This window comes from Vipera ursinii, assembly GCF_947247035.1.
Source record: "Vipera ursinii genome assembly, chromosome: 2".
Taxonomy (NCBI): domain Eukaryota; kingdom Metazoa; phylum Chordata; class Lepidosauria; order Squamata; family Viperidae; genus Vipera; species Vipera ursinii.
Window position 1 is genome coordinate 48,891,610 of NC_139513.1, and position 26,960 is coordinate 48,918,569.

Consider the following 26,960-nt stretch of genomic DNA (forward strand, 5'->3'; position numbering starts at 1 on the left):
AATTCCTCAGCCAGCTTTGCTGGCTGAGGAATTCTGGGAGTTGAAGTCCACAAGTCATAAAAGGGCCAAGTTTGAAGACCCCTGAGTTAGAGATTGCAACTATTTTGCTGTTCAAAATGGTAGTACATCGGCATGGCTTCCTATCTTGTAACATGATTTGCTGTCAGCCCATGAGATACAGACCTATCATAAATAATACCAGATTTGGATGGGAGCTGTCACAATAGCTAGATTCACATCTTGAGATTGGTTTCTTTTTACCATCACCATCTCCCTGATCCAATCTGAATGAGAAACAGCAACCAGGATTCAGTAGAGCAGGGGTGTCAAACTCGTAATGTCCCGTGACGCGACGTATCACGACTTTTTTCCCCATTGCCGGCAATGTGGTGGGGTGCGGTTTCGTCATGATGCATCCAGTCCACGGGCCGGCAGTTTGACACCCCTGCAGTAGAGGAAGCCTCTTCAGAGAGGTGGTTAGGTAACCTGAATTTGCATCTCTAGATGCTTGCTAAAATTGTAAGTTGTATAGAGCCTTGGATTATTGTGTTCTGATGTATTACAGTAAACAAACTTCAGTATTTAAAATTTCCATGATCAAAGGAGTGGAAATGAGAAACATCACTTTTAAGCAAAATTATATAGAATAATGGAATTTAATAAATTCTGAACAGGCATATAAAAAGAATATTTATATTTATAGTTAATCAAGTGGGATAGAAGAAAAAAACAGCTTAAAAAGTGAGAAAGAGGAGGCCAAGAGATTATAGAGAGCTAATAATTAATATTTAATTTCTCATGGTTTTCCCACAGCCAGGAATGATAAATGTTGAGTTTGTGGTCTTGTGGCTGTACCTGAAAGAGAAATGAACATGTTTTACCTAATCAGTGCATCAGTAATCTAATATTACCCTAGTGAATTTTCATACACAGCTGAAGCCCATTTTGCACATTTTATTGTAATTTCATATGTATTTATTGAAATATAAAAAATTCCCTATCTATCCTAGAGCAAAACTGTTTATTAGCACAAAATCTCTCAGATAAATATGAGAAGTATGGAGGGTTCTGTTTTATTTTATGATATTAAAAATACTTTGTAGAGCTAACAATTGTTGCTTTTTAAGACACAACCAGGGCAAAAGGCAAAAAGGATATTCCAGTCTTATAATAGTTTAAAAATTGGTATGTAGAAGAGCACAAGATCCTGTTATTTTCTGCAGTTCTAATTTATATGATCCATGTATGTAGCTGTAATTACAACTCTTGCATTATTTCTAGGTTATAGATTGTTGCAATTAATATTAACAATATTAATATAATATTAATATTGCTGAAATTATTATGCTCTCAATTATTTTCATGGAATAAAAACACACAAGCCTCTATTACCTCTTTCCATTCATTTACACAGAAGATTCTGTAAGAATCATTTCCATATTTTCCAATCCCATGTAATTCAATTGGATATTTCCACTGTTTAACCAAATATTCATCTAAGGAACAAAAAATAAAGATGTCATAATAAAAAGCTGGACTAAATTCTATTGGTTTTAAGTCTATGAAATATGACTTATAAGACTTGAAAGAGTAATTATTCATTTATAAAAACTATAAGAAATGAAAACTTTGACAAAGTTATGAGCTTGTTTATCAGTAACTGAACAAAAATGGAATACTCATAAGTAACACAGATGACTTGTGCACTTTACTTCTATATCCAAATAATTTCTCAGCAAATTCAAAAAGGCCGTATTACTAAAATATTCCAATGCCAAACTCTCCAAACTGTTCTAAGAATAACAAAAGAAATTTAAAAGTATCAATTCAGAAATAAAAAAAACCATGAAAAAGTTCAAGAATAGAGATTATACAGATTGTGTATACATGTTCTTTTGAATCACAATTTACAAGAGGTGCTAAATGGTAATGACTTCAAATATATGGAACAAGTTTCCACTTCATGTCTTAATCACGAATTTATTAAGAGGCCTTTGGCAAATTATCTTTCCTCATTTTTGATCTCCTTATCACAATAAGAAATAAAAATATTGGTATATATTAAAGAACCGTATCAAGGTTTTAAGAGATAATATACATGAAACATATGGAATATTATAGACACCATATTACCTGAGAATTTGACAATGGTCTTTGCTCTGAGCTCATATAGGCCAAGAGGTTTAAGCAATTCTGACATTTCTTTCCAGTTGGCAGTTCTTGCTACCTTTGGTGAAGGATATTTCTTAAAAAATTCCCACAGCACGGGGAAAGCCATCTTTCCTAGGCAAAAATAAGAAACTGTGAACAACAACATTTGCACTGAATTTGCAAAGCTGGCTGCAATTTCTTAAAAGACAGATTTTCCTGCACAAAAGTTACTTGGCACAAACCTGTTGACAGTTTTTTAGCCATATTATTACAACTTATGTACAGGATTCACAGTTCCCTACACGTAATTTCAGTGACAGAAAATCAGTGCTGTGGTATATAGTTTATATTGTCAATATGGTCATAACACTTATCAGCTGATTCAACCAAACCAGCATGATACTAGCAAGTGTCACTACTGAATTTCTATTTTAGTAACATTAATTTACTTCGCATAATTTAAGCTCAATATTGTCCTCTTTCTGGTTCTCCTTACCCAGCTGGATGATAGCCATTTTCCTAGGAAGCAAATCCACATTCACTAGCAATACATCAAATCATAATTTGGACAGAAACACTTACATGGCACTTTACAGCCTGATTAGCACTCCCTGGGAAATTTGTTTTAACTTCTCTGCAAAATGAATTGCACATGTCCCAATAGCACTGGACTGAATCATAGGGAAGCAATTCCATACATGGGAATTCAAGAAGTGGCTGTGATTAGTTCCTTATTTACCTGAGGTTTTGTTCAGAAATATGGTTGCAATCAGAAGTTTCCATGGATCATGAAACAGAGTTTCCTGAACCAGATTAAAAGGAGAACGAGGTGGAGTCCATTTCCTAAAAGTTTTCCTTCTTGGTGGACTTGGAGCTAAGCATGCATGCAAAAAAAAAGTGACCATAATTTACTTTTATTGTCTACAGTTACTTCTTCTATAGCGGCAAAGAGACTTTGGGTTACCTTTTCAAGTTCTAAAGAGAGATTGGATGAATAAAAAGAATCAGCTTCCTTCTGACACTGTTTAGATGCTTGTTAGACTGGCAATACATGAAGCAAAATATGCCTGGCAGTTTTAAAACTTCCCTTTTCTCTTGTAAAGAGAAACTGTTAAGAACCATGGTTGTTAGGTTTTGCTTAATGAGAACAATCGGAAGCTATGGTCTAATCCTCAATCAAATTCAGCAGCTGGAATTTTACATAAATCACAGTTCTCATTTTTTTTATTAGTAGAGAATGATTGTTTCTTTAAAATCATAACAAAACCTTCTGCTCTCACAATTCATGAATAAAAGCCATGTGCCAGGGGATTGTTTGTGTTGGAAACAATAGTTTTCCATTACATCTGAACCCAATCAGTGTAACTCTGTAAATCTCTTCAGGAGAGATGATTTTATTACTCCCTTCATTCTATCTTCATTGGAAACAGAACAGCTATTGATATTGTATAACACATTTGAAATTATTCTGTTGTTTATAAGTCATGCATCCAAATATTACCCTTATAAATTTACCCATAGACAACTATAAGTATTTATACGTATTTCTGCTTACATTTTACTGCACAAGTATAAAAATAATTTAATCTGCTTCCACATAAATACAACTAATATCAGATTGCAAATTCTGTTAGAATTTTTTTTTTTAAAAAATAAGTTTGCTAATTTTCCGCAAAGCATTTTCCTATAAAACATTTTTACCTTCTTTGATTAATTTTCTGGAAAAATATGGACTTGTTTTCCGCCTTTCCACTTGGGCTCTTTGAGTATGGCTCTCTAATTGCAGAAAAGCAAAATGAAAAAGAAAAGCAAGTAAGAAAATGTAATTGTTTTAATTATGCTCGTTGTGGACAGAAGATACACACAGAACAATAATCCCTTCTTTCTGCAATATTAGCGTTGCCTCTATCCAGATCTGGTTTTCAGGAAGAAGATAGGTTAAGCGGGAGCGTGTGTGTCTGTGTGTTTTACATTGTTTCCCTTTTTTTCACTCCATGCAAGTATAGCCAAGCTTTAAGGAATACAGGTAGTCCTTGACTTACAACCATAACTGAATCCACAGTGACAATTGTAAGTCCTGTTGGTCATCACAATGACTAACCCGATTTTACAATATTTTTTGAGATGGTCATTAAGCAAATATCCATAGTTATTAAGGAAACATTAAGTGAACTCAGTGCCTGCAATGAGCATTTTTTGCCAGAAAATGGAAGTAAAGTTTTTCTGGCAAAAAATACTTTAAATGTGGATGGTTGTCGAGCACCTAACATATAATCATGTGACTGCAGGGGAACCCTGGCTGTTGGAACTTCAAATCTGGGTCATAAGTTTTTTTGGGAGTTCATTATAATTAAGTGACTGGTCATAAGACGGGGGGATTACATGAGTCAAGAATTAAGAAGATCCCTTTTCTTGCTTTACAATAATTGTATTACTATTATAAAAGAGCCTGACTATGAAATACTAATAAAATTCTACATGGTTGGTCCCTAGGTTACCTTACAGATCATCTCTTCAGATGGAATCTGCATAGTCTACATGTTCTGAAATATTGAGTGGTTGTTTAGGGCAGCAGTCCCCAACCTTTTGGGCACCAGGGACCGGTTCCATGGAGAGAGGTTTTTCTGCGGACCGCAGGGTGCATGGTTTTGTGTGCTGCCTGCATCTTGTGGATGGGGCTTTTCTTGTTTGCGCGGCCTGGCTGCTGGCATGTCACGGCCCGGTACTGGTTTACGACCCAGGGGTTTGAGACCGTTGGTTTAGGGTCCCATCCTCAGAAGGGATCAAAGGGACACGGACCTAAATTTAATCCTTTTCTGAAGTACCCCTCCACCCTTTGGAACAACTTCTGCTTTTCCCCCAGAGATGCTGCAAGCACCTTTACTGGCTTTTTTAAAATTTGTAAGTCAATTGAAGTCTTGGAGGAGAGGCAATATAGACATTCTTGAAAAATACATACATTAAACACATACCTTTGGCTGATGTAAAAGGTTTCTCTCCGCACATCTGGAAAACAGTAACATCCATAGTGGAAGCACTCTGTTCACTTGCACTCTCTGAAGCCATCCCATTTCTTTGCATTTCTGCTACTGAAATGCAGTTTTTATTAGAAGCTGTCGTCATTCTGCTGCAAGAGCTCTCAGTATATTTTAATATTTCCGTGCTTGTTTGGTGTTCTAAGAAAGGTTCAATCTGTTTATCATTCTGCTCTGTTTTTGGTTCAAACAACAGTTCATCCTTAAAACATATTTTTCTTTTCCTTGCGCTTCTTCGGCATACTTTGTTGACACTGGTATCACTATTAAGTACACACATTTTGTTCTTACATATGGCACGTTTACTGCTTTTTGTCTGTTTTTTACATGCTGATAGACTCTGTATTTCATTTTGGCCATCAGTGACATTCCTTATTTCAGAAGAGTTTTTAGATTTTCTAATTGGAATCTTCTTTCGAATAGTACCATTTTCCTCACTTTTGAAAAAACAGTCCTTAGAAATATCTCCCGTACTGGGCCCATCCTGCAAAGAGGTAGCAGGAATTTTTGCTTCTCTAGTATTGGATGGAAGCCCCAATTTACATTCTAGAGAAGATTTACAATCTCCTTCACCGTTTCCTAATCCAGGGAGTGAAACTGGACTCCTAGAAATGCAACTCTCAATTTCTGTCCCTGCATTTCTGGTAGAAGATCTCTTGGTTCTTAACCGTGTATTCCTCTGAAGAGCCATAGTAAAATCAAAATCCTCTGCTGTAACAATGATGTCTTTGTCCTCTTCAAAGTAATTCAAAAGAGCACGCTTAGATCTGAACTTGAGTCCTTGAGCGTTAAGAGAAAAACAATTCAATCAATAAATTAAGTTCATAATTTTGGGGAAAAACATGTATGTAAACAAAAACAATCTAAGCAATCTAAGCTTCATCGCATTTACCATCTTTTATCTTATGCTGTATTGATTTTATTGCAATTTCTTTGACTGTTGTGAGCCACCTGGAGTTGGTGGGTCAGGAGGCATATAAGTTTAATATTGCTAAGCACATTGATTTGTGCTTTAGATTGTAAGCCGCCCTGAGTCTTCGGAGAAGGGCGGGATATAAATGGGATTAAAAATAAAAAATAAAAAAATAAAAAATAAATTATTAATAATAATCATAGTCATTATGGAAAAATAATATACATAATAAACTACCATTTGGAAAGAAAAATCAAAACAGTAATACTAGAACAATTTATAACCACATTTACCAAATAGTAGAGATGCCAGGGAAGTAGCCTTGAGAAATACAATTAAAAGATAAAATGTGCAATGCATAATTATACATTTTATAATATAAATACATATTATATATCATAATAATATCAAGCAGGGTCTCTTGCTTGAGGAAGGTTTGGACTAGAAGATCTCCAAGGTCCCTTCCAACTCTAATGATGATGATATACAGAGTTTACAAAATAGACTGGACTTCACCAGATGAACAGCATGCTGTAGATCAAGTATTAAGCATATTTTGTAAACAATCAAAGGAAATGGCGTATTTGCGATTATATTTCTGAATATATTACAAGCACAGAATGGAACATCTTAATATTCCTGAAACACAAGCACTTTTTAAAGCAGCATCACGGTAGATTTTGTACATATACACCATACATAGTTTTTGGCAAAAAGTATCCTGTCATTAGGGGACACAGTGGCTCAGTGGGTTAGGACGCTGAGCTTGTCGATCAGAAGGTCGGCAGTTTGGCGTGTCAAATCCCGAGTGCCGCGTAACAGAGTGAGCGCCTGTTACTCGTCCCAGCTTCTGCCAACCTAGCAGTTCGAAAGCACGTAAAAATGCAAGTAGAAAAATAGGGACCACTACGGTGGGAAGGTAACAGCGTTCCATGCGCCTTTGGCGTCTAGTCATACCGGCCACATGACCACGGAGACATCCTCAGACAAGTGCTGGCACTTCGGCTTTGAAATGGAGATAAGCACCGGCCCCTAGAGTTGGAAACGACTAGCACGCGTGTGCGGGGGAACCTTTACCTTTTTATCCTATCATTGAATGCTTTCCCAACACTGCAACAGGCTGTATCAGAAGTAAAAAGGAAAGAGGGGCAACTGGGATTACCTGATAGAGCAAACAATATATTTTCCTGAAGTTTTACCAGTTTGTCTTTGCTTTATTATATTCTCCCATTCTTCTGGAAGTGTTTGAGGATAGACTGGAAATTCTAAAGATATTGCTCCATCCTGCCCATTACACTTCACTGGACTTTCAATGTTGGCTTCAGGCTCTTCTTTCCTGGGGCCAAAGTTTTCCTCTACTACTGTTATAATTTTTTCTCTTTGCTTGTAACTTTGGTCATGTGTGTGTCACTTATATCACTGTCAATAAATATAACAGGACTATTTTTTGTAAGCCACTCTTTTGTACGGAATCTTTTTTTAACCTTTTCATAATTTAAAATGTTTTTTCCCCCTGCATTTCTTTCCACCATCATCCTCTACTGCAGGTGTCCCCAACCCCCAGTCCATGGACCAGTACTGGTCCGCGGCATGCCAGCAACCATTCCGCACAAACAAGGAAAGCGCCATCTGCAGGATGCAGGCAACCCACAAAACTACACTCCTTCTGGTCTGCGGGGGGGGGGGGGAACCTCTCTCCACATAACCAGACCCTGGTGCTCAAAAAGCTGGGGGCCTCTGCTCTACTGTGTTTTTTCCCCCATTCCAAGTGAAAGCATTCACTGGTGTAAGCTCCTACATATCTTTAGTTCCAAACGTTTGTCAGTGTTTTGGTTTTGGAATGGGAGTCACAGAAAATTAACAAGAGTTCTAATAAGAGATTCTGATCTAGATTTATTATCTCACTCTGTGACAGTGTTTCCCATCCTGGATGCTGGATTTCCCATCCAGGATGGGTGGACTTCAGCTCCCAAAATTCCTCTGCCAATGTGGCCATTGCTGAAAATTCTAAGAGTTGAAATTCAGATACAGAAGGTGCCCCCAGGGGTGAAAAAATATTGTTCTAAGACATTCAAGGTAATTATGAGGTCTCTCCTATCATTTTAGGGATCCTGGTAAGGTTGAACTAAGAGCAAATCACTAGCTTAAAGTTGAGATTCCTTGAATTTGTGTTCTTTACTCCTATACAACATTTTTTACTACCTTAGTGACTTTCTACCAGCTGCGGACTGATTCCTAGGCATTATGAATTGTGGTCAGATCCATCTAATATAGCAATGCAATTTCTACTTTCATAAGGCAAGCAGCTTTCTAGCAACTTGCATCTTCAAAGATATAGAAAATGCAGCTCAATTCTTTGTATTTCTGCTGGCAGAAAAAAATAATTTTGTTGAACAGGTCTTGTACAAAAATAATGGCTAATTTTCCCTTGCTGCCATACAGAGCACTTTTCCCACGCTGGAGCTTCGGTTTTCTTCTCACCCTTCCGAGAAATCGAGAGATACTTTGCAGAAGAAACAGGCAGTCTTTTCTAGGTGCTGCCTGTTATCAATAACAAACGGAACACCGCAGAGCAACAAGTAATCTATTACATAAGACCTGAGAACGAGCCGAGAAAAACGGAGACCACCATCATAACATGGTACACTGGGAAATGTAACACGCATCATTGTCAAACTCAATCGACAGAACGCTTGCCTTATGACAGGGGTCTTCAAACTTGGCCCTTTTATGACTTGTGGACTTCAACTCCCAGAATTCCTCAGCCAGCTTTGCTGGCTGAGGAATTCTGGGAGTTGAAGTCCACAAGTCATAAAAGGGCCAAGTTTGAAGACCCTTGCCTTATGACATCACTGAGGCCAAGCCTGGCACAATCTAATGACTATAATAATAAATTCCGTCTCTCCTCGGTTTCCTCCAGTGAAAAATCCTTGTTGTTGTTGTTGTTAGCTGCGAAGTCGTGTCCGACCCATCGCGACCCTATGGACAACATTCCTCCAGGCCTTCCTGTCCTCTACCATCTTCTGGAGTCCATTTAAGCTCACGCCTACTGCTTCAGTGACTCCATCCAGCCACCTCATTCTCTGTCGTCCCCTTCTTCTATTGCCCTCGATCTTTCCCAGCATTAGGCTTTTCTCCAGTGAGTCTTTCCTTCTCATTAGGTGGCCAAAGTATTTGAGTTTTAGCTTCAGGATCTGGCCTTCTAAAGAGCAGTCGGGATTGATCTCCTCTAGGACTGACCGGTTTGATCGCTTTGCAGTCCAAGGGACTCGCAGGAGTCTTCTCCAGCACCAGAGTTCAAAGGCCTCAATTCTTTTGCGCTCAGCCTTTCTTATGGTCCAACTTTCACTGCCATACATTGCAACTGGGAAGACCATAGCCTTGACTATACGCACTTTTGTTGACAGGGTGATGTCTCTGCTTTTTAGTGTGCTGTCTAGATTTGCCATGGCTTTCCTCCCCAGGAGCAAGCGTCTTTTAATTTCTTGGCTACAGTCCCCATCTGCAGTGATCTTGGAGCCCAGGAAAATAAAATCTGTCACTACCTCCATTTCCTCCCCATCTATTTGCCAGGAATTGAGAGGGCCAGATGCCATGATCTTGGTTTTCTTAATGTTAAGTTTCAACCCAAGTTTTGCACTCTCCTTCTTCACCCGCAACAAGAGGCTCTTTAGTTCTTCTTCACTTTTTGCCATTAGAGTGGTATCATCTGCATATCTTAGGTTGTTGATATTTCTTCCAGCAATCTTAATTCCAACTTTTGATTCATCTAGCCCTGCCTTTCTCATGATGTGCTCTGCATATAAGTTAAATAGGCAGGGCGACAGTATACAGCCTTGCCGGACTCCTTTCCCAATTTTGAACCAATCAGTGGTTCCGTGTACAGTTCTCACTGTTGCTTCTTGACCCGCATATAGGTTTCTCAAGAGACAAATAAGATGGTCTGGTACTCCCATCTCTTACCTGATCTCAAAGAGCTCCTTTTCCTTCCTGTTCTAACCTCGCGACCGACATCCCGCAGAAGGCGCCAATTCTTAACATAGACGTTTTTCGTTGAACGCATGCGCACTTTAAACTCTTACAACCTCGTCCCGGAAAAAATAGCAACCTCATAAGAAGGGGAGGGAGGGAAAAGGAAAAAACCAAAGCTTCGATTGACCACGCCCCCCCCCGGTGACGCAAGCGCACTTTCGCTATCGTCTCCGCCTCTTTTCGCGCCACTCTCTTCCTCGGGATATTGGAAGCAGCCGCTGAAAGGTTCGGCGAAGAACTGAAGACATGCGCGGACTACGCTGCGAGGGAAGTGGGGGGGGGGGGGATGATCGCGCGTGCGCACGGGGCATTCCTTGAACCTTCGCGGGCGTTTAAAGAGGAGTGCGCATGCGTGTTGCCTTGGGAGGCCGGCTGGCGTCCTGCGTCAATAAATACAAACAAACATACAAAAAAAAAAAAGAAGAGTGAGATTTGGGTACCGGCGAGGGCGATGAGCATAAAGGGGACGACATGCGAGCTGCGTTGACTTGGAGGGATAAGGTCGAGCAGTGGTAAGAGGCGATCCTCTCTCGGGAACCGGGCTGGGGAGGATAACGGGGAAGAAGAGAGTTGCATTTAGCAGGAGGACTCTTGAGAGGGACCGCTACTACCCGGTGCTCTTTCATCTCCTTTTCCAAACTTTCTATTCCGTTCAGGGGTCTTCAAACTTGGCCCTTTTATGACTTGCGGACTTCAACTCCCAGAATTCCTTAGCCAGGCATGCTGGCTGAGGAACTCTGGGAGTTGAAGTCCACAAGTCATAAAAGAGCCAAGTTTGAAGACCCCTGCTTTAGGGCTTATGTTAAATAATTCCAATAAAATGTATTTATTAAATATACATGACAGGGAAGTTAATGAAATAAGAGAATATATGTAACTCGGGGTTGAACTGTGGAGTATGTGGTCCTCTCTGACCTTAAGTTGTTTTGCATGCAGATATTTCGCCACCCAACTAGATAACTTTTATCAGTGTGTATGAACGGGGGCGGCGGGGGGGGGGCGGGTTTGCTCTCTGTTTATAACTTAAATCAGCGTTTCCCAACCTTAGGAACTTGAAGATGCGTGGACTTCAACTCCCAGAATTCCCCAGCCAGCATAGCTGGCTGGGGAATTCTGGGAGTTGAAGTCCACGCATCTTCAAGTTCCTAAGGTTGGGAAACGCTGACTTAAATAATAACATATGCCTCTCCCGGGCTTCTGTTATGCGATCTCAAAGATGCTACATAATAGCTGGCAATCGCAAGATTTTTATTTATTTATTTATTTATTTATTCAATTTATATACCGCCCTTCTCCCGTAGGACTCAGGGCGGTTCACAAGGTATTTTAAAAACAGATACAATTACAAAAATCTTAAAATCAATTAAAAAGAATTATATAAACCTTGCAATAAAACCCCAGTTAAAAACAGTTAAAATCCCAATTAATACCCTCAGACCAGGCCAGAAAGCTCAAAGAGCCAGGTCTTCAGGTCCCGGCGGAATGAGCGAAGGTCAGGGGCAGTCCTAAGCTGTACAGGCAGCTGGTTCCAAAGGGCCGGTGCACCCACAGAGAAGGCCCTCCCCCTGGGTATTGTCCGCCGGCAATCTTTTACCGGCAGTACCCTGAGAAGACCCTCCCTGTGGAAGCGCACAGGACGAAGGGAGCTTGATGCCGGCAGCAGGTGTTCCCTCAGATATCCCGGACCCAAGCCATTCAGGGCTTTATAGGTCATCACCAGCACCTTGAATCTCACCCGAAGGGTAACTGGAAGCCAATGCAGTTTGCGGAGCAGAGGTGTTACATGGGAGTATCAGGAAACCCCCATCACAACCCGCGCGGCCGCATTCTGCACCAGCTGAAGCCTCCGGGTGGTCCCCAAGGGCAGCCCCATGTAGAGAGCATTGCAGTAGTCCAATCAGGAGGTCACGAGCGCATGAGTGACTGTGTGCATTTTTATGGAGTAAAAATGGAATAAATACCTAAGTAAATGAAAAAGTATACTAAGCCATGTTTTTCTTAAACAGAATGAATAAAGAATAATTTAGTTGTACGCATGTACATACATATACAGAAAGTATGTATAATAATTTGGCCATGGCACTTATTGGGTCCACACAGTATCCTGAACTAAAACCAGCCATGCCACATTGATACTTTATACAACTGTTTTGTAGATTGATGACCTATCTCATGAAAATAACAAATAAGTAGATAAGAGAATTTGCCTTTTAACAGCATTCTTTGTTTTCACAGTATCTATGATCTTGCCTTTAAGCCTGATGGAACACAACTAATAATTGCATCTGGAAACAGATTGCTGGTATGAGGTTTTTAAAATTACAACATGTTACCTAAAAGAGATTTACATTAGAAAAAATATTTGAAATTGTGTTAATACTTAGACAGAATATTTGCTTGGATGGGGAGGTGATTTACTTGAGAGTAGCAGAGAGGCATTAGAAAATATCTTAGAAAAGGTGGATCATTTGGATGCTGAATTCAGTCACTAATGAAGGAGAATATTTGTAGCTTAGGGTTGACATGAGGGGTCCTTGGTGTTGTCTGAGCTTGCTTGTTTTCTTGCAGATGTTCCATTACCCAAACTAGGTAACACCATCAGTGAACTAGCACGGATGATATTACCTAGTTTGGGTAATGAAACATCTGCAAGAAAACAAGCAAGCTCAGAGAGCACCAAAGACCCCTCATGAATTCAGTCAGAATTCAAGCCTAGGGGTATGATGAAGATGGCATTGATTGTGCTAGTGGGTTACCTCTGAAGGGATTTGGGTGAGGGAATTGCCCTCTTCTCAGTTTGCCAGGGTTAGAGATTGGAGTCATTGTTCTATAGTAATAGTTCTTTTTAGCAGGTGGTTTCAGTTAGTAGTTCTAGGGGAGGTGAGATCAGCCCAGTGAACATTTGGTGATGGGGTGCTACAGGGCTTCATTACCTTTCTGTTTGTTGAACATTTACATGCAGCCATTGAGACAAGTGATCAGTCAGTTCAGGATGTATGTCCTCAACCAGCTGATGACTTTTCCATTGCTACCTTGGGCTACCCCGGGCCATGATATGGAAGTCTTGTCCTGATGCCTAAAGGCTATTAGGATCTGAATGAGACGAAATGGACCGATGGAAAAGCCATGCAAGATATTGTTGATTTGTTCAGGTTTCTGATTGTTTCCAGTGTCGTGTCTCAGGTGGGAGATGGTACCTCTCAAGAAGTAAGCCTGTATACTGGGAAGCCTCCTGGTATATGGCAACTGCTAAGTGGGCAAATGGACATCTGCAATGTGCTTTGAATGGGACTGTTTTTGAAGATTTTGGAAGCTAGAAATAGTATTTGGATTCTGCTTGCTGGCAAGCTTTAACCACCAGAGCATATTACACTTGAAAGTTTTGTATTGGTGTACAATAGAGTTTGTACCTTTTAAAATGCTGGAAAATAAAACAGATGAATGTGAAATTATGAATTTTGCAATTTTAGTGTATGATTATTCTGATTATTAATATGTTCTTTATGCTCTTACTATGAGTTTTATTGTTCCATAATGTATACCTTATTGTTTATAATATTCATGGTAGATGTTTTGGTGTATTATGTTGTTATGGTACCTTTGCTGTCATGTTGAATCATCTGGAATTTTGCAATATAGAATTAGAGATCTAAGAGCATTTTTCTGTAGATTATCTTTGTTTTAAAATAGTTTGTCTTAAAGTATATTTATGCATCTGTACTATTTTTCTTTCTGTGTTATTTTATCTGTACAGGTGTATGATACATCTGATGGAACATTAATCCAGCCCTTGAAAGCCCATAAGGATACAGTATATTGTGTAGCATATGCAAAAGATGGTAATATGAAATCCACTATTTACATTTTTTACAATTACATTTGTCTTTTTTATGTCACCAATACAAGATCTATGTAGCATCTCTTATTAACTGAGGCAAAGTATTGATCAACTCCTGATAAAAATCTCTTAAGAAATGTGAGTTTTTTGTTATTTTCAAAATATTGTTGATAATTTCACTTCCAAGTAGTACAATATTGAATTATTGTTGTTAGCATATTTCACTACAGTGCCTGCTTTTGACAGTTGGGAATCTGTGCACAAGAGACTCAGAACTTCTCAAATTTAATTTTTAGCACATAGCCAAGGTTTTTCATAACTAATTTGCTGACTGCTAATACAAAAGAAACAAAGTATGCATTAATAGTTATTGTATGCTTTTCATAATCATTTAAATGTTACTTTCTCAACCAGTCTTGAAATGCTGGGTATGTTCAATAACAAAAATATATGATAGTTATCAATAACACATTTTTAAGTTTTTTAATGAACTGAGAAAAAGATTAATTTAATAAAACTTTTTTGAGAAGTCTGGTAGTCTGTTAAACCAGGGCTTTTCAACCAGTGGTACGGGTACCACCTGTGGTACATTGGCACCTGGCAGGTGGTACGTGACCATCCTAGAAAAGTGGTAGTGGGGGAGGGGAATGAGCTGAACCGGTGGCAGCACCGCACAAGCCTGAGTCAGAGATGGCTGGAGCTGCAGAGCTGTCAGGGCTCAGCAGAAGCGCCAGGATCAGCGCTGCTTTGGGGCTGTCAGGGCTCAGTGGAAGCGCCAGGATCAGTGCCAGGCTCCAGCCTAGAAGAAGTGCCGATCAGCTCGAATGGTGCAGCATCTCCAGGATCTTGTGATTTACATTCAGATGCTTGGCAACTGATTCATATTTATTTATTTATTTTTATTTATTTTATTTTAATTCCATTTATATCCCGCCCTTCTCCGAAGACTCAGGGTGGCTTACAAACTTAGCAATAGCCTTCATTCTATGTATATGCCTGCTTATTAGGGCTTTCACACTCCCCCCAAGCGGCATTATTACAAAGTCAGCTTAATTGCCCCCAACAATCTGGGTCCTCATTTTACCTACCTCGGAAGGATGGAAGGCTGAGTCAACCTTGAGTCTGGTGGGATGCGAACCTGCACTAATTGCAGGCAGCTGGTGTTACTTAAGGAGGCATTAGCCCACTGCTCCACCAATCACAGTGTCCCAGAGTCATGTGATGTGACCAAAACCTGCTGCAACCACACAGCAGATGGGGGGGGGGAATAGAAACCAAACACCCCCCCACCCCACCCCCACTGCCAATCCTCAACAGAATTGCTCACAACAATAAAACTCGGACAGGAGGAAGAGCGCCGCCAGGAGGGCAGGCAGGTGTCTTGCTCGGCTGTGGCTTGGGGGCCACTTTTTTCAGTGACATTGTAACTTCGAACAGTCACTAAGCAAACTGTTGTAAGTTGAAGACTACCTGTACTTCATCACTTTTTTCCTTTTTTGGGAGGGGGGGTCACCTTGCTAGGCGACTGGTGGTACTCGGATGTTGCCATATCCTAAAAGTGGTACAATGGATGAAAAGGTTGAAAAGCCCTGTGTTAAACAGATAGCAGGTGCTTTCCAGCATTAGAAAGTGCATTTGAGATAATACATTTGTATAAATTGTACTCCAATTAAAAATTCTAATTAAAAATACAATTGGTTGTCAATTGGTCTAATTTAAAAAAATGGTGTTTTACAAAATTATGTAAATTAAAGCTATACCATAAATATGTATATAAAATATGGTTATTGTACTGGTGATCCCTGGTCCCATTTATAACAAGATTAAGAAAATGATATATAATTTCATTTCATTTCTGTGTTTTAGATTAACAGTTCATTCTAATTTATATTGGCTTCTACAAACTTTCCTAGGAAAACGCTTTGCATCAGGAGCTGCAGACAAAACTGTCATAATCTGGACTTCAAAGTTAGAAGGTATCCTGAAGTACACGTAAGTGATTATGACTTTGATGTATGAGTGTTTTAAGAATTGCTCTTAATATAAACAGAAGGAATCTTGACGCAAAGAAGAAAACAATGTTATAAGGAACTGAATCTATTTGAAAAAGACAGGTCTGAAACTGAGGATGATGGAGGGCTGACCAGTAGCCAACACAGAACATCTTGGCCCGCTCCTCATAAACATTTGCACCCTTGACATGATTGAAAAGTTATCTGAAGAGGTTTAAACATTCAATATGGGATTTGTGATTCTGTGATTCTTTGCAAAGCAACATTTCAGAAGGTGGTTAACTCAATAGTGCTGTGATTTAGGATTCAACTGTTTAAAGGATTTTTATATGTATCCATTTCATTACTAAAATGATGTGTTCCTGAGCCTAGTTAATGTGCACAGCACCAGCTCGAGCATAGGAATGTAACCCCCTAGACATGTTCTTTTTTTGCTTGATAGCTGCCTCTCTTTTTTTTCTACCTCCATTAGTAGCAATCCCTGCTTGTCATTTGACTGATAGGAATAGCACCTGGCTTACTTATTTTACCAGTCGCTAATCAACCTAATAATCTTGCTGATGGGAAAAATAGGTAGTTAATTTCCTGCTGGAAGTAGAGATAGGGAATGATGATCCCAAGCAAAAATAGTGGAAGAAAGAAGCACAAAGCTATGGTCCCTAAATTCTTTGTAAAATGGAAGGAGTGAGTTACTTCCCTCTTCCTCCCAAAAATGGATACAGTGATTGTGCAAGTGGTTCTCTTGGAAAAGATTGTGAATTCCTGTCCTAATTAAAACTTGAGCGTATACAGCATTACACATATTAAGACCACATGAAGGGTCATGGGATTGCACAAAATAAACAGGTCATAAATAGGATATAAACATTGCTACTAATGGAAGTTTTGAAGTTTTGTTGATTAACAACTCAGTTGTTTCGTCTCAGAAGTATCCCATTACTTTTCTGAGAAAAGGAGTATTTTCCTATTACTTGTTAATGAGTTGAACATATTTATTATCCTTTACTAATGTTCTCCACTTAGCTTGAATATCAGCATACATAATTTTCAGTCAACAAAGCCATGTTTCAGCATATCTGGAAGGCATCTGTGTTGTCAGTGCCTGAAACAGGTTCTCAGCATAGTATCTATGAATACAACTAGCTAGAGCCTTCTTACAGTAAAACTTCAAATTTACAAATATCTATTTGATGGACTTCTGGATCCAAAAGACCAAATTTAGGACAAATGCTCATTACTTCAAGTAACATACAAGTCCACTGGATCCAAAGTAGTTGGATGAGGCAGTTAAATTTGCATAAATGTCTTCCCTTCGCCCTGTACGTTCCCACAGAGAGGGCCTCCTCAGGGTGCCACCGATCAGAGAATGTCGATTGGTGGCCCCCAGGGGGAGATCCTTCTCTGTGGGCGCCCCGGAGCTATGGAATCAGTTACCGGTTGAGCTCCGGATGGCGCCCGATCTTCGCTCCTTCCGTCGCGATCTAAAGACATTCTTATTTGAACAAGCCGGCCTGGCCTGATGGGGGATTGGTGGGGTTATTTTAATATTTGTATTTACTGTTTAATATTTGTATTTACTGTTTTTTTAACTTTTGTAACTTTGTATTTTTTATTCTTGCCCTGTTCACCGCCCTGAGTCCTTCGGGAGAAGGGCGGTATATAAATAAAATTATTATTATTATTATTTGCAGCAATTATACAAATTATGTACATTTTATTTATTTATTTATTTAATACTATTTCTATACCGCCCTTCTCCCGAAGGACTCAGGGCGGTGAACAGGGCAAGAATAAAAATACAAATTACAAAAGTTAAAACAAGATTAAATAAATGCCCACATACTAAAATACATCTTTAAAACCTAATAAAATAACAATAGCAACCCCCCCCCAATCCCCTCATCAGGCCAGGCCAGCTTGCTGAGAAGTACATAATTTGCAGACCTTTTTGGTTCTGAGGATGGCAGTAGTGGCTTCAGCTGTTTCTGCAGGGCAGGGGGGAAAGCTTTGCACGCTTGCCTGCCGCTTTGGCAGCCCGGTTCCCATTGGGCCACAACCTGGTAGTGGGGATGAGGTGATCCCAAGTATAGAGGGTCAAAATTTACAAAATATATAAAACATTTTCCAAATCTTTTATAAGCATATGAATAGTTTCATGCTGGATTGTATCCCTGACCTATCTAGTCCAGCAGTCTGTTTTCCCAAAGGCCAACCAATTGCACAAGGAAGTCCAGTGTCTCCAGAGGCAGTTACATTGCCATCAAGGCTACTAGTCACCTAAAAGTTTAAATAGAAGCCAGGTGAATCCTTCCAGTAACATAACTTTTCCCCCCCCAATGAATTAGATAAGGGATATTGCCCCCTTCTTTCTGCACCCTACAACATGAATCGAAATCTAGATCTAAGGCAGTAAAGAGAAAGAGAAAACCCTTAGTGCTATTATCCAGACGTTATCCAGACTACCACCCCCACATATCGGATAGATATTGATTTAGCTTGCCATTCTTCCAATGCCTCTTGTTTCACTGTTGTTTATTAATTTGTTTTAGGCACAATGATTCTATACAATGTGTGTCTTATAATCCTGTTACACATCAACTTGCATCCTGCTCTTCAAGTGATTTTGGTATGGATTCCCCATTGCCGAATTCTTAAGATCAAATTCTAATGCTTCATGTTGCAAAGGAAGACATCCAGCAAGAGTTGCAGCCATTACTGTAATATTGGTTTAGGTAGCCCAAAGTTGAAATGTAATATGTGAGTAAAGCTTCCCCCTCCTTTCTCTTGTTTGCCCTCTACACATCAGAATCTGCTTGGATATTTCCCAAACTCCAGAGCAGATTTTGAATACAAAGGTGGAAGCTATCCTCCTCCTTGTTTTCCTGGCAGGAATTATTCATTAGTGTGAAGGGCAGATTGTATAAAATCCCAAGAAATGTAGCAGCTTGGTTTCCAGCAGGTCACACTATCTGTCCATATGGTTTAGTTTTGTTGTTTAGCATCAGCTTTTAAGTTCTCATTTAACTGGTAATGCCAGAGGTTGAACCTAAATTTAATCCACTTGAGGCTCTGCCATTGAGCTACAGTCCTCCCAGACCATTGTAGTCCTTTCTTTATAGACGATGGGTAATGACATTATGAAATGCTACTATGCAACACAGGAATGGGTACTGATGCTGGAGAGGACAGTCAGATTGAAAGAAATCTTATTAGGATGAATAACCCACATGATCATTAATAACATTATTTTTGCCAGTTATTGTATGCTCTTACAATTATAACCATTTTTTAATCTCTGTATTTTGATGTTGTTGCTTTGAAGGACTGTGGTCTCCTGAACAGAAGTCAGTCAACAAACATAAAGTTAGCAATAAGATCACTAGTTGTAGGTATGTAACTACTTGGCTCAACGATTATAATTTGGGCTTTCAAATGATACATAATTATGTTTATGAGTCGCTGCGCCACACAAAAAGCGATGGAGTTAAAGTCAGAATGGGGCATTGCTTCTGGGAGCCCAACACAGCCCTTTGTGACTAATGGCCAGATGGGATCAGCGGCAGGGTGGCCTTTCTCCCTTAGCAAAATCTCCACTCCCCAAATATCCTCCATTTTGTACTGTTGGTTCCCTCTAGCTCTGAGGAATAGTTAGCCTACTGTACTGTGCTTTTTTTTCCAGTTGGACAAATGATGGACAATATCTTGCTTTGGGGCTGTACAATGGTATTGTCAGCATTAGGAATAAAAATGGTGAAGAGAAAGTCAAAATTGAACGGCCAGGAGGATCTTTATCTCCAGTTTGGTCTATTTCTTGGAATCCATCAAGGTAACACATTTGTGTCTTGAGTAAAAACATAAAAGCTTCAGATATTCAGAGTGTTCTTGGTATCTTTAATAAGTCTGTAGATTTCAGGAGTCAGCATATCACTACAGATCTGTGATTAATTTGGGGAATAAATCCTGAGGTTTTTTTTTTAAATGTAAGAAACAAGATATTTCCGTATTACATTTGGCCATAAGAAAGATCATATTTTCTTTCACTCAGTTTGGATTGCTTAACATAACATATTTTTTGCTCCTAAGAACTGAATGATTTAAGTTGCTCGTGTTTGCTCCTGATTTCACTCTGGCATTTTTCTGTGCTGCCTAACAAAAATAAACAAAAGTAGGAGGCATCAGAATAATTAACATTCATTAATTATTAATTTCTACTTTTGCATCATTTATGTGCTACATGGATGTTGTTCAAAAGTGTTTATAGAATAGTCACAAATTGCTTATCATTATATAGTAAATTCATTAAAACCATGCATAAAAAGAATTGTGGGTTTCTTGGTAAAAGAATTTTACTGTCAGGGTGGGAATTTTATGAACATGAAAGACTTTTGCAGAGAAAGCTGTATCCTGATTTCCCATTCCTCATACCCCAAGGAGGATATGATAAATATTTAAGGAACTAGATCTGTTTTGCATAGTACATTGTAGCCAATCCATCCAATTATAGAGTGGTTCTATTTATATATGCTAACAATGTCTAAAAACATTTAGATGAATATCTGATTGAGCTTCTTGAAAAGAATAATATTTTTAGAGACAAGCTGCTTCAGAGTTTAAGAAGCTAGGAGGCAGAATGTTTGTTTATTTGAACTTTCCCCCATTTTTTTCACTGTATCCTGTGCCAATACACTTATTTTGTTCACTGATTTCAGTGGCTCATTACGTGGGATTCTATGGAAAAACTTTGTGAGAAAGTATTAGAGTGATAATGTTGGAATTCTATATTAATTGATTGTTTTTACCATTGTGCCTGAGAAATATCAAGCCACCCGATCATTTCAAATGATGTATGTGTACGGGTCCAGATCAGCAATTTTCATTACCTTTCTCCCTAAAGTGTCTGTTTTGAAGTGCTGTATTTTCTACAGCCTGATAAACTTTTTTTTATTTGGAACAATACATTCTTTATATTCTAGAACATTTGAGGGAGACTGCAAAGTCTGGGAAAAAATATTTAATTCCAGGGCACTGACCTTGAAGTAACATATTTTGAAAGTTGAATTATGTGGCAGTAGTTCATGTGAACAAACAATTGGTATTTGCAGTCGCTGGGAGAATCTCTGGAGTGCTAGAGACAGCGAAGAAGAGGACGAGGCAGGTCACACCTGTTTAGAGGATATACCAGTTCTGAAGTCCATCACATGCAGTAGTCAGGGTAGTGAGGCAGAGGAAGAAGAACGTGAGGAAGATGAGAGTCCTAGGAATGCCGCCTCGTGAGTGAAATATCAAGGAAATAAAGCTATACTATTTTAGGATCAATATAGATATGTACGGAATCCTACTGATTCACATTTCATTATCAAAATAATCTATAATGTAAAAGCAGTATAATGAGTTTCACAAAGTTTCCCATATTGATTTTTTGCCAACCTGTCTTCCTTCTCTAATTTGGCACCAGAAACTTTCAGAGCTGAAGGAAATTGAAAAAATATTCCAAGTGTCTCATTGCTTCATTCTAGGGCACTGCAATCCACCACCTTGTGTTGCTTTGAAAGCTCACTGAAGCAGACCAAATTTCTAAACAGGACTCCACTCAAGACTCCTGATATGAAAAGAGTAATGGGTTTTTCAGGGTGTTGTGTAACTGACAGAATGAATGTCCTTCCATTTTTATAATATTAATCTGCTCCCAATCATAAGAGAACACAATGTGTGTTTCTTTTGACATCTTGTTAGTTTCCACACCATTGGGTGTGCAGCTGGAAAAAGCATTATAACCTACAAAAACATTGAGGCTTCCATGAAAAAAATAATATAATTTCTGTGTGTGACATAAAATCAAACTGTAAGAGCCAGTACTATATATTGAATCCATTTCCAGCTATTGGCTAAATCTCTCAACTTTTTCCTCAAAGCATGCATCCAACATACATAAAATAATATTTTTTGTTCAATTAGTTGACTCAAGAATTAGTTTTGCATTGACAAGGATATTTTGGGCACTCCAATTTTCTAGTCTTAATCTTTTCCTATACTCTTATAAGAAAGTATAATTTAACCACTGTTTTTAAACAGTTTTAAACAATATTTATAGGCTTATTATTTTGTAGATGTTTTGTTAAATCTTCTATGAATCAAAAAAGGGGTAAAGCCATTAGATTTGCTCCCTTAATCTAGATTTCAGAAGGTCTTTTAACTAGTGATATTGTCACTGCCAAACAATGTCTGCTTGTTGCGCTATTGCTAATAATTGCTTTTCCTTTTATATGCAGTAGAGAGGAGCATAATGATATTTTAGCAGTGGCAGATTGGGGACAAAGGCTTTCTTTTTATCAACTAAGTGGCAAGCAAGTAAGTTACTTCTTAACGCGCTCTCTCTCTCTCTCTCTCTGTGTGTGTGTGTGTGTGTGTGTGTGTGTGTGTGTCTGTATATACATTCTTCCCAAATACTGTGGTTTTTTTCTTAATTTTTTTAAAGCTAGCAGTATATTCTACAAAATCAGAGGGCCATTTATTTGTCTTTTTGTAGAAAAGTATGCATATGTTTGTGTATATATGCACATATATAAACTAAACCTGTATGCTGCCCATTTCTCAATGATTGGCTAGCTCACAAGCATGAAAGAAATTACAGTAAAATCAGTAAAATAAAAAGAGAAAGAGGAAAGATGGCAAAGCACAGCAGACCAGATGGAATTAAGTGAGGGGGTCTGTACCAGTATTACAGTTTATTTCTGAGCTGAAAAACTATTAAACCGAATTATTCTGGCTGAGTTTCCTTCTCATCCTTGAATAACAGAAATGGGCTAATATGCACATCGTATATTGTTAGATCTAATACCGGCCATATAATTTCATTTTAAGGCAGTTTTTGAAAATGAAGAGATAGTAGCAGCTCAAATGAAGATCTGTAACGAATCAAATACAAAAATACATGTAATTACATTCCTGTCTACAGATGAGATTTCTTATTGCAAAATCAATTGTTAAACATGTTTGTCCATATTCTTATAGATTGGAAAAGACAGAGTCCTGAACTTTGATCCATGTTGTGTTAGCTATTTTTCGAAAGGAGAATACATCTTAATGGGGGGCTCTGACAAGCAAGTGTCCCTTTATACAAAGGATGGCGTGCGTCTTGGAACCATTGGTGAACAGAGCACTTGGGTGTGGACTTGTAAAGCTAAGCCAGATTCCAATTATGTGGTAAGGGTGAATTTCTAAAAGCCTTTCAAATACACATACCAGGTGTTTTCAGACACTTTTTCTCACAAATATCTATTTCTGGTCTCCATCGTTTCCATATGGCTAATGTATCCAAATCTGCTGTTGTTTTGCAAGAAAATGACTTTTTACAGTCTTTATAATTATGTCTCTGCCAAATTACTTCTATGCATCACAGAGGGAATTCTATGTTTATAGGTTGAACTTAGTTATATTGTTAGTTTGATAATGATAATGGTGATGATGATGATGATGATCATCATCATCATCATCAAGCTGATGAATGACCTTGAGTTCAATTGTGGCATAAATCTATTTCATTATTTGTCAGTGAATGAAATAGTATTTGTCAGCCCATTAGTCCCCTGTTCTTCCTGCATTTGTTCTTGTCTCTTTATCTTATTTTCCCTTCTCTCGCTGTTACTGGTTCACATGTCTTTTCTCATTTTGATTTCCCCATATTTCCTTGTGGTATGCATATTGTAATATCTATGATTGAGCCATGTGAAGCACCTTTGTATTGAGATAATCAAAGTCAATTTACTTCATCAAATCATTGAAAATTGTGTTATACGTGAATTATAATTTCACAGGGCCCGTTTGTGCATAGTTAATAATAAAGCACATTTTTCAGGTATAGCAGGTAATCATAGTATGTAGATTTGCTAAGAAAAATCACTGACTTCTGGAGCAATTTTCTTTATTAATATTGATTCAAAGCTTATTTTTCAAGTGTGTAAGAGTAAATAATATATAAATAATGTCTTTAACTCTTTAACTCCTTTTGTTATTGTATGTTGAAAAATATGCTTCTAGTTACTCTTGTGACCTTTAAATAAAAGCCAAGTAATCTTATTGTTGTCATCTGTTAAAGAACAATTGTAAACAATGAAATGATATCTAGCATAAATTTAAATAAGTATTTCCTACCATAACATTTGTGAATTTTGATTTAATATGGCTTTGCTGTGGCCAAAATCTTATGCATGTGAAGAAAAAAAATCCCTCGATACACTTTTTCTAAGTATAGAAATTAGAATAATTTAAAATTCTAGCAAAATTTTGATCCCTTTTAAATCTACATTTCTAGTTAGTGATCATTTGAGTAAATAGATGCCTGAATTTCATTAATTCTTTTCTCTTCAGGCAGTGGGAACCCAGGATGGAACCATTTCACTGTATCAGCTGATTTTCAGCACAGTCCATGGCCTTTATAAGGATCGCTATGCTTACAGAGACAGCATGACAGATGTTATTGTCCAACATCTTATCACTGAACAAAAAGGTAGTATTGAATTATGTTTTCAGATAACCTGGGGCCATCTTTTTCCTGCTCCAGTAAATAATATTTGTCCATAAATTGAACCAGGCAATACATCTTTACAGTGGAAAGATGACTGTGCCCTTTTACCAAGAACACTAATTGTGTCTTCAGAAGTGCTTTGTGTAAAATTTTTGGTATGGGGATGTTGTGATGACAACATGTTTGATGACATTTTGTTAGCAGTCAAAAATATATTGATGTAGATGGTATTATGACTTTTTTGTTGCCCTTGGTAATTGTTCATTCATTGTTTTATTATGTTAATTGTATAAATATAAATGGTTATGTAAATTTCTATGAACAACATGAGAGATGTAGCCATAAGTTTTAGTATAGGATTTATTCGTATGTTTATTCATTTGATTTTATAGCCTGCCAGAAATTTCAGTGTATATGGCACTTTCTTCCCATTTTATCCCCATACTTAGTGTAAGATAGCTTGGGATGGGAGAGGGAGAGACTTGCTTAAAGACTGCAGCATTCATTTAATGACTGCCATGAAAAAAATCTATTAAATTATTTCCACTCGTGTGGGTGCCTTGACTTACGACTGCAACAACTTATGACCATAATTTTGGGCTCAGTTATGGTCATATGGTGAAGAATACATGCAGTTCTCAGAATTAAATTGACCTAATAGAGGTGTTTACCCTTAATTAAATAATACATTAGTATGGCTGTGGAGCCCCTGTTGGTTTTGCCTGTTTGGAAGTGTTGTTTTGGTCCAGGCAATTAAATGGTTTTTAATGTGTTTTTTAATCTATGTTTTGGACTTAGTGTATGCTACGCGGAGTTCATTGGCATTAATAAATCCAATAAATAAATGGATATTTATTTATTGGAATAATATGGCCACCCATCTCATGTAATAACTCTAGGTGGTTCGCAATAATATAAAAGAAACATAGTTAAAAACAAGGGTATCCTTCTGTCAGGTGAAAAATTATTCCTGCCAGCCAGCAACACAAAAAAAATTGCTTTGTTTTTTTTGGTAGATGTTGATAAATCTTGTGATACCTTTTCAAGCATTTTAATTTAAACTTGTTTTTCCACAGTTAGAATAAAAAACCGAGAGCTTGTAAAGAAAATTGCAATCTACAAGAACAGATTAGCAATCCAGTTACCAGAGAAAATCCAAATTTTTGAACTGTATTCTGATGATTCATCAGACATGCACTACCGAGTGAAGGAAAAGATAGCAAAAAAATTTGAATGTAACTTACTAGTTGTATGTTCTGAACACATTATCTTATGCCAGGTAGGTAACTGATCATTACATTTAAAAATAAAATAATGTCTAATAATGAAATTTCATTTTCTAGTACTGCACTAAGATTAAGAAAAAGGTTCCTCATTAAAGGTGTTTCATATAACGAGGGTGAGCCAACAGAGGTAACTACTACATCGGATGCATATTCATTTTTTACCTGTTTCCAGAATTCGTGACAGGAATTAAAAATTCGGTGGACAGCACGTTTCAGTTTATGAATTCTGGGCACCGACCTGTATGTCACCTAGGTTGGGGAGTGCTATTTTAGAGGTTTGCATTCCTCATTATCATTCCTGTCACAGTATTATCAGCATCATTCTCAACTCTTTGGGCATTAGCTAAAGGCTGAATTTAGAAATTCCTAGAAGTAACATCATTTTCTCCATGGGGAATGGATTTCCCAAGTTCTTATAACATATATCATATTCACTTTCCTTTGATAATTGGAATAAATTGCTTCCAATAAATCACCTATCCTTGTTTTGGCATAGCATTACATAATCATGGGGTTGGCATTTTAGAAAGAAGTTACTGAAAGTCTGAACTGTTGAGTAAAATATTCTAGAAAGTATAATAAAAAGCAATTGATAGCACTTTTATTTAAAATTTTTAATGATTGATGACTTTTCTGAGCAGCTGCATTTCATTAATGCACTCTTGGCTATTAAACTGTAAAGAGTGGTTATAAACAATGGACCTGTACATTGGTAGGAAATTAGACTTGTTTGGTATTCTAAAATATTTTCCACTTGTTTATGTCTGTGCATGGAAACATAATATAAAAGTCATGGTAAATATACATCATTGTCAAGCTACAATATATGAAAACTACTTCTAGCAGAATATGTATTCTCCCCCCCCCACACACTTTTTAGGAGAAGAGACTCCAGTGTCTCTCTTTCAGCGGAACAAAAGAACGTGAATGGGTGATGGAATCTCTCATTCGATATATAAAAGTAATTGGTGGACCTCCAGGCAGAGAAGGCCTTTTAGTGGGCTTAAAGAATGGTCAGGTGAGGTTTTCTGATAAAAAACCTTTTTTGTAGTGATGATTAAAATGCTGTTAGTAATTATAGAAAATAACAGAATTTGAAAGGAAGTTACACAATTTTGTAGACATTTTACTTCACGAAAAATTGGGTTGATAGTTGTTATTCCGTACAT

At 37.9% G+C, this 26,960-nt stretch overlaps 2 protein-coding genes across 3 annotated transcripts in view; one reads left to right on the forward strand and one right to left on the reverse strand.

The window, feature by feature from the left end:
• Nucleotides 1–643: 643 nt before the first annotated feature.
• On the reverse strand, nt 644–10,166 carry MBD4 (methyl-CpG binding domain 4, DNA glycosylase). 2 transcript variants are annotated; one of them, XM_083357214.1, is made up of 7 exons: nt 10,063–10,166; nt 5,124–5,966; nt 3,853–3,927; nt 2,891–3,025; nt 2,134–2,283; nt 1,393–1,496; nt 644–855 (listed from the first exon to the last, which is right to left on the reverse strand). In XM_083357214.1, exons 1-7 carry the CDS (start codon nt 10,160–10,162, stop codon nt 775–777), a joined length of 1,488 nt encoding a protein of 495 aa, XP_083213340.1. In that variant the 5' UTR covers nt 10,163–10,166; the 3' UTR covers nt 644–774. The 2 variants fall into 2 exon arrangements, with proteins under 2 accessions (XP_083213340.1, XP_083213341.1); XM_083357215.1 differs by lacking the exon at nt 2,891–3,025.
• Nucleotides 10,167–10,449: 283 nt separating this feature from the next.
• Nucleotides 10,450–26,960, forward strand: part of IFT122 (intraflagellar transport 122) — a 71,686-nt gene continuing 55,175 nt past the window's right edge. The window contains exons 1-12 of the mRNA XM_083354944.1: nt 10,450–10,643; nt 12,367–12,433; nt 13,886–13,970; nt 15,883–15,961; nt 18,531–18,607; nt 19,304–19,370; nt 19,661–19,807; nt 22,251–22,329; nt 22,993–23,184; nt 24,349–24,487; nt 25,582–25,784; nt 26,672–26,809. Coding sequence (XP_083211070.1) covers nt 10,603–10,643; nt 12,367–12,433; nt 13,886–13,970; nt 15,883–15,961; nt 18,531–18,607; nt 19,304–19,370; nt 19,661–19,807; nt 22,251–22,329; nt 22,993–23,184; nt 24,349–24,487; nt 25,582–25,784; nt 26,672–26,809 — 1,314 coding nt within the window. The 5' untranslated portion in view covers nt 10,450–10,602. The remainder of the gene's footprint in view (nt 10,644–12,366; nt 12,434–13,885; nt 13,971–15,882; nt 15,962–18,530; nt 18,608–19,303; nt 19,371–19,660; nt 19,808–22,250; nt 22,330–22,992; nt 23,185–24,348; nt 24,488–25,581; nt 25,785–26,671; nt 26,810–26,960) is intronic.

What these genes read in the sequence shown, in the direction of transcription:
- MBD4 (XM_083357214.1), bottom strand. Translation starts at nt 10,162, where the DNA reads ATGCGTTCAACGAAAAACGTCTATGTTAAGAATTGGCGCCTTCTGCGG. An exon ending in AAGGAGCTCTTTGAGATCAG is followed by an intron (nt 5,967 to 10,062) that starts GTAAGAGATGGG and finishes TTAACGCTCAAG; the next exon opens with GACTCAAGTTCAGATCTAAG. An exon ending in GACCATTGTCAAATTCTCAG is followed by an intron (nt 1,497 to 2,133) that starts GTAATATGGTGT and finishes TTTGTTCCTTAG; the next exon opens with ATGAATATTTGGTTAAACAG.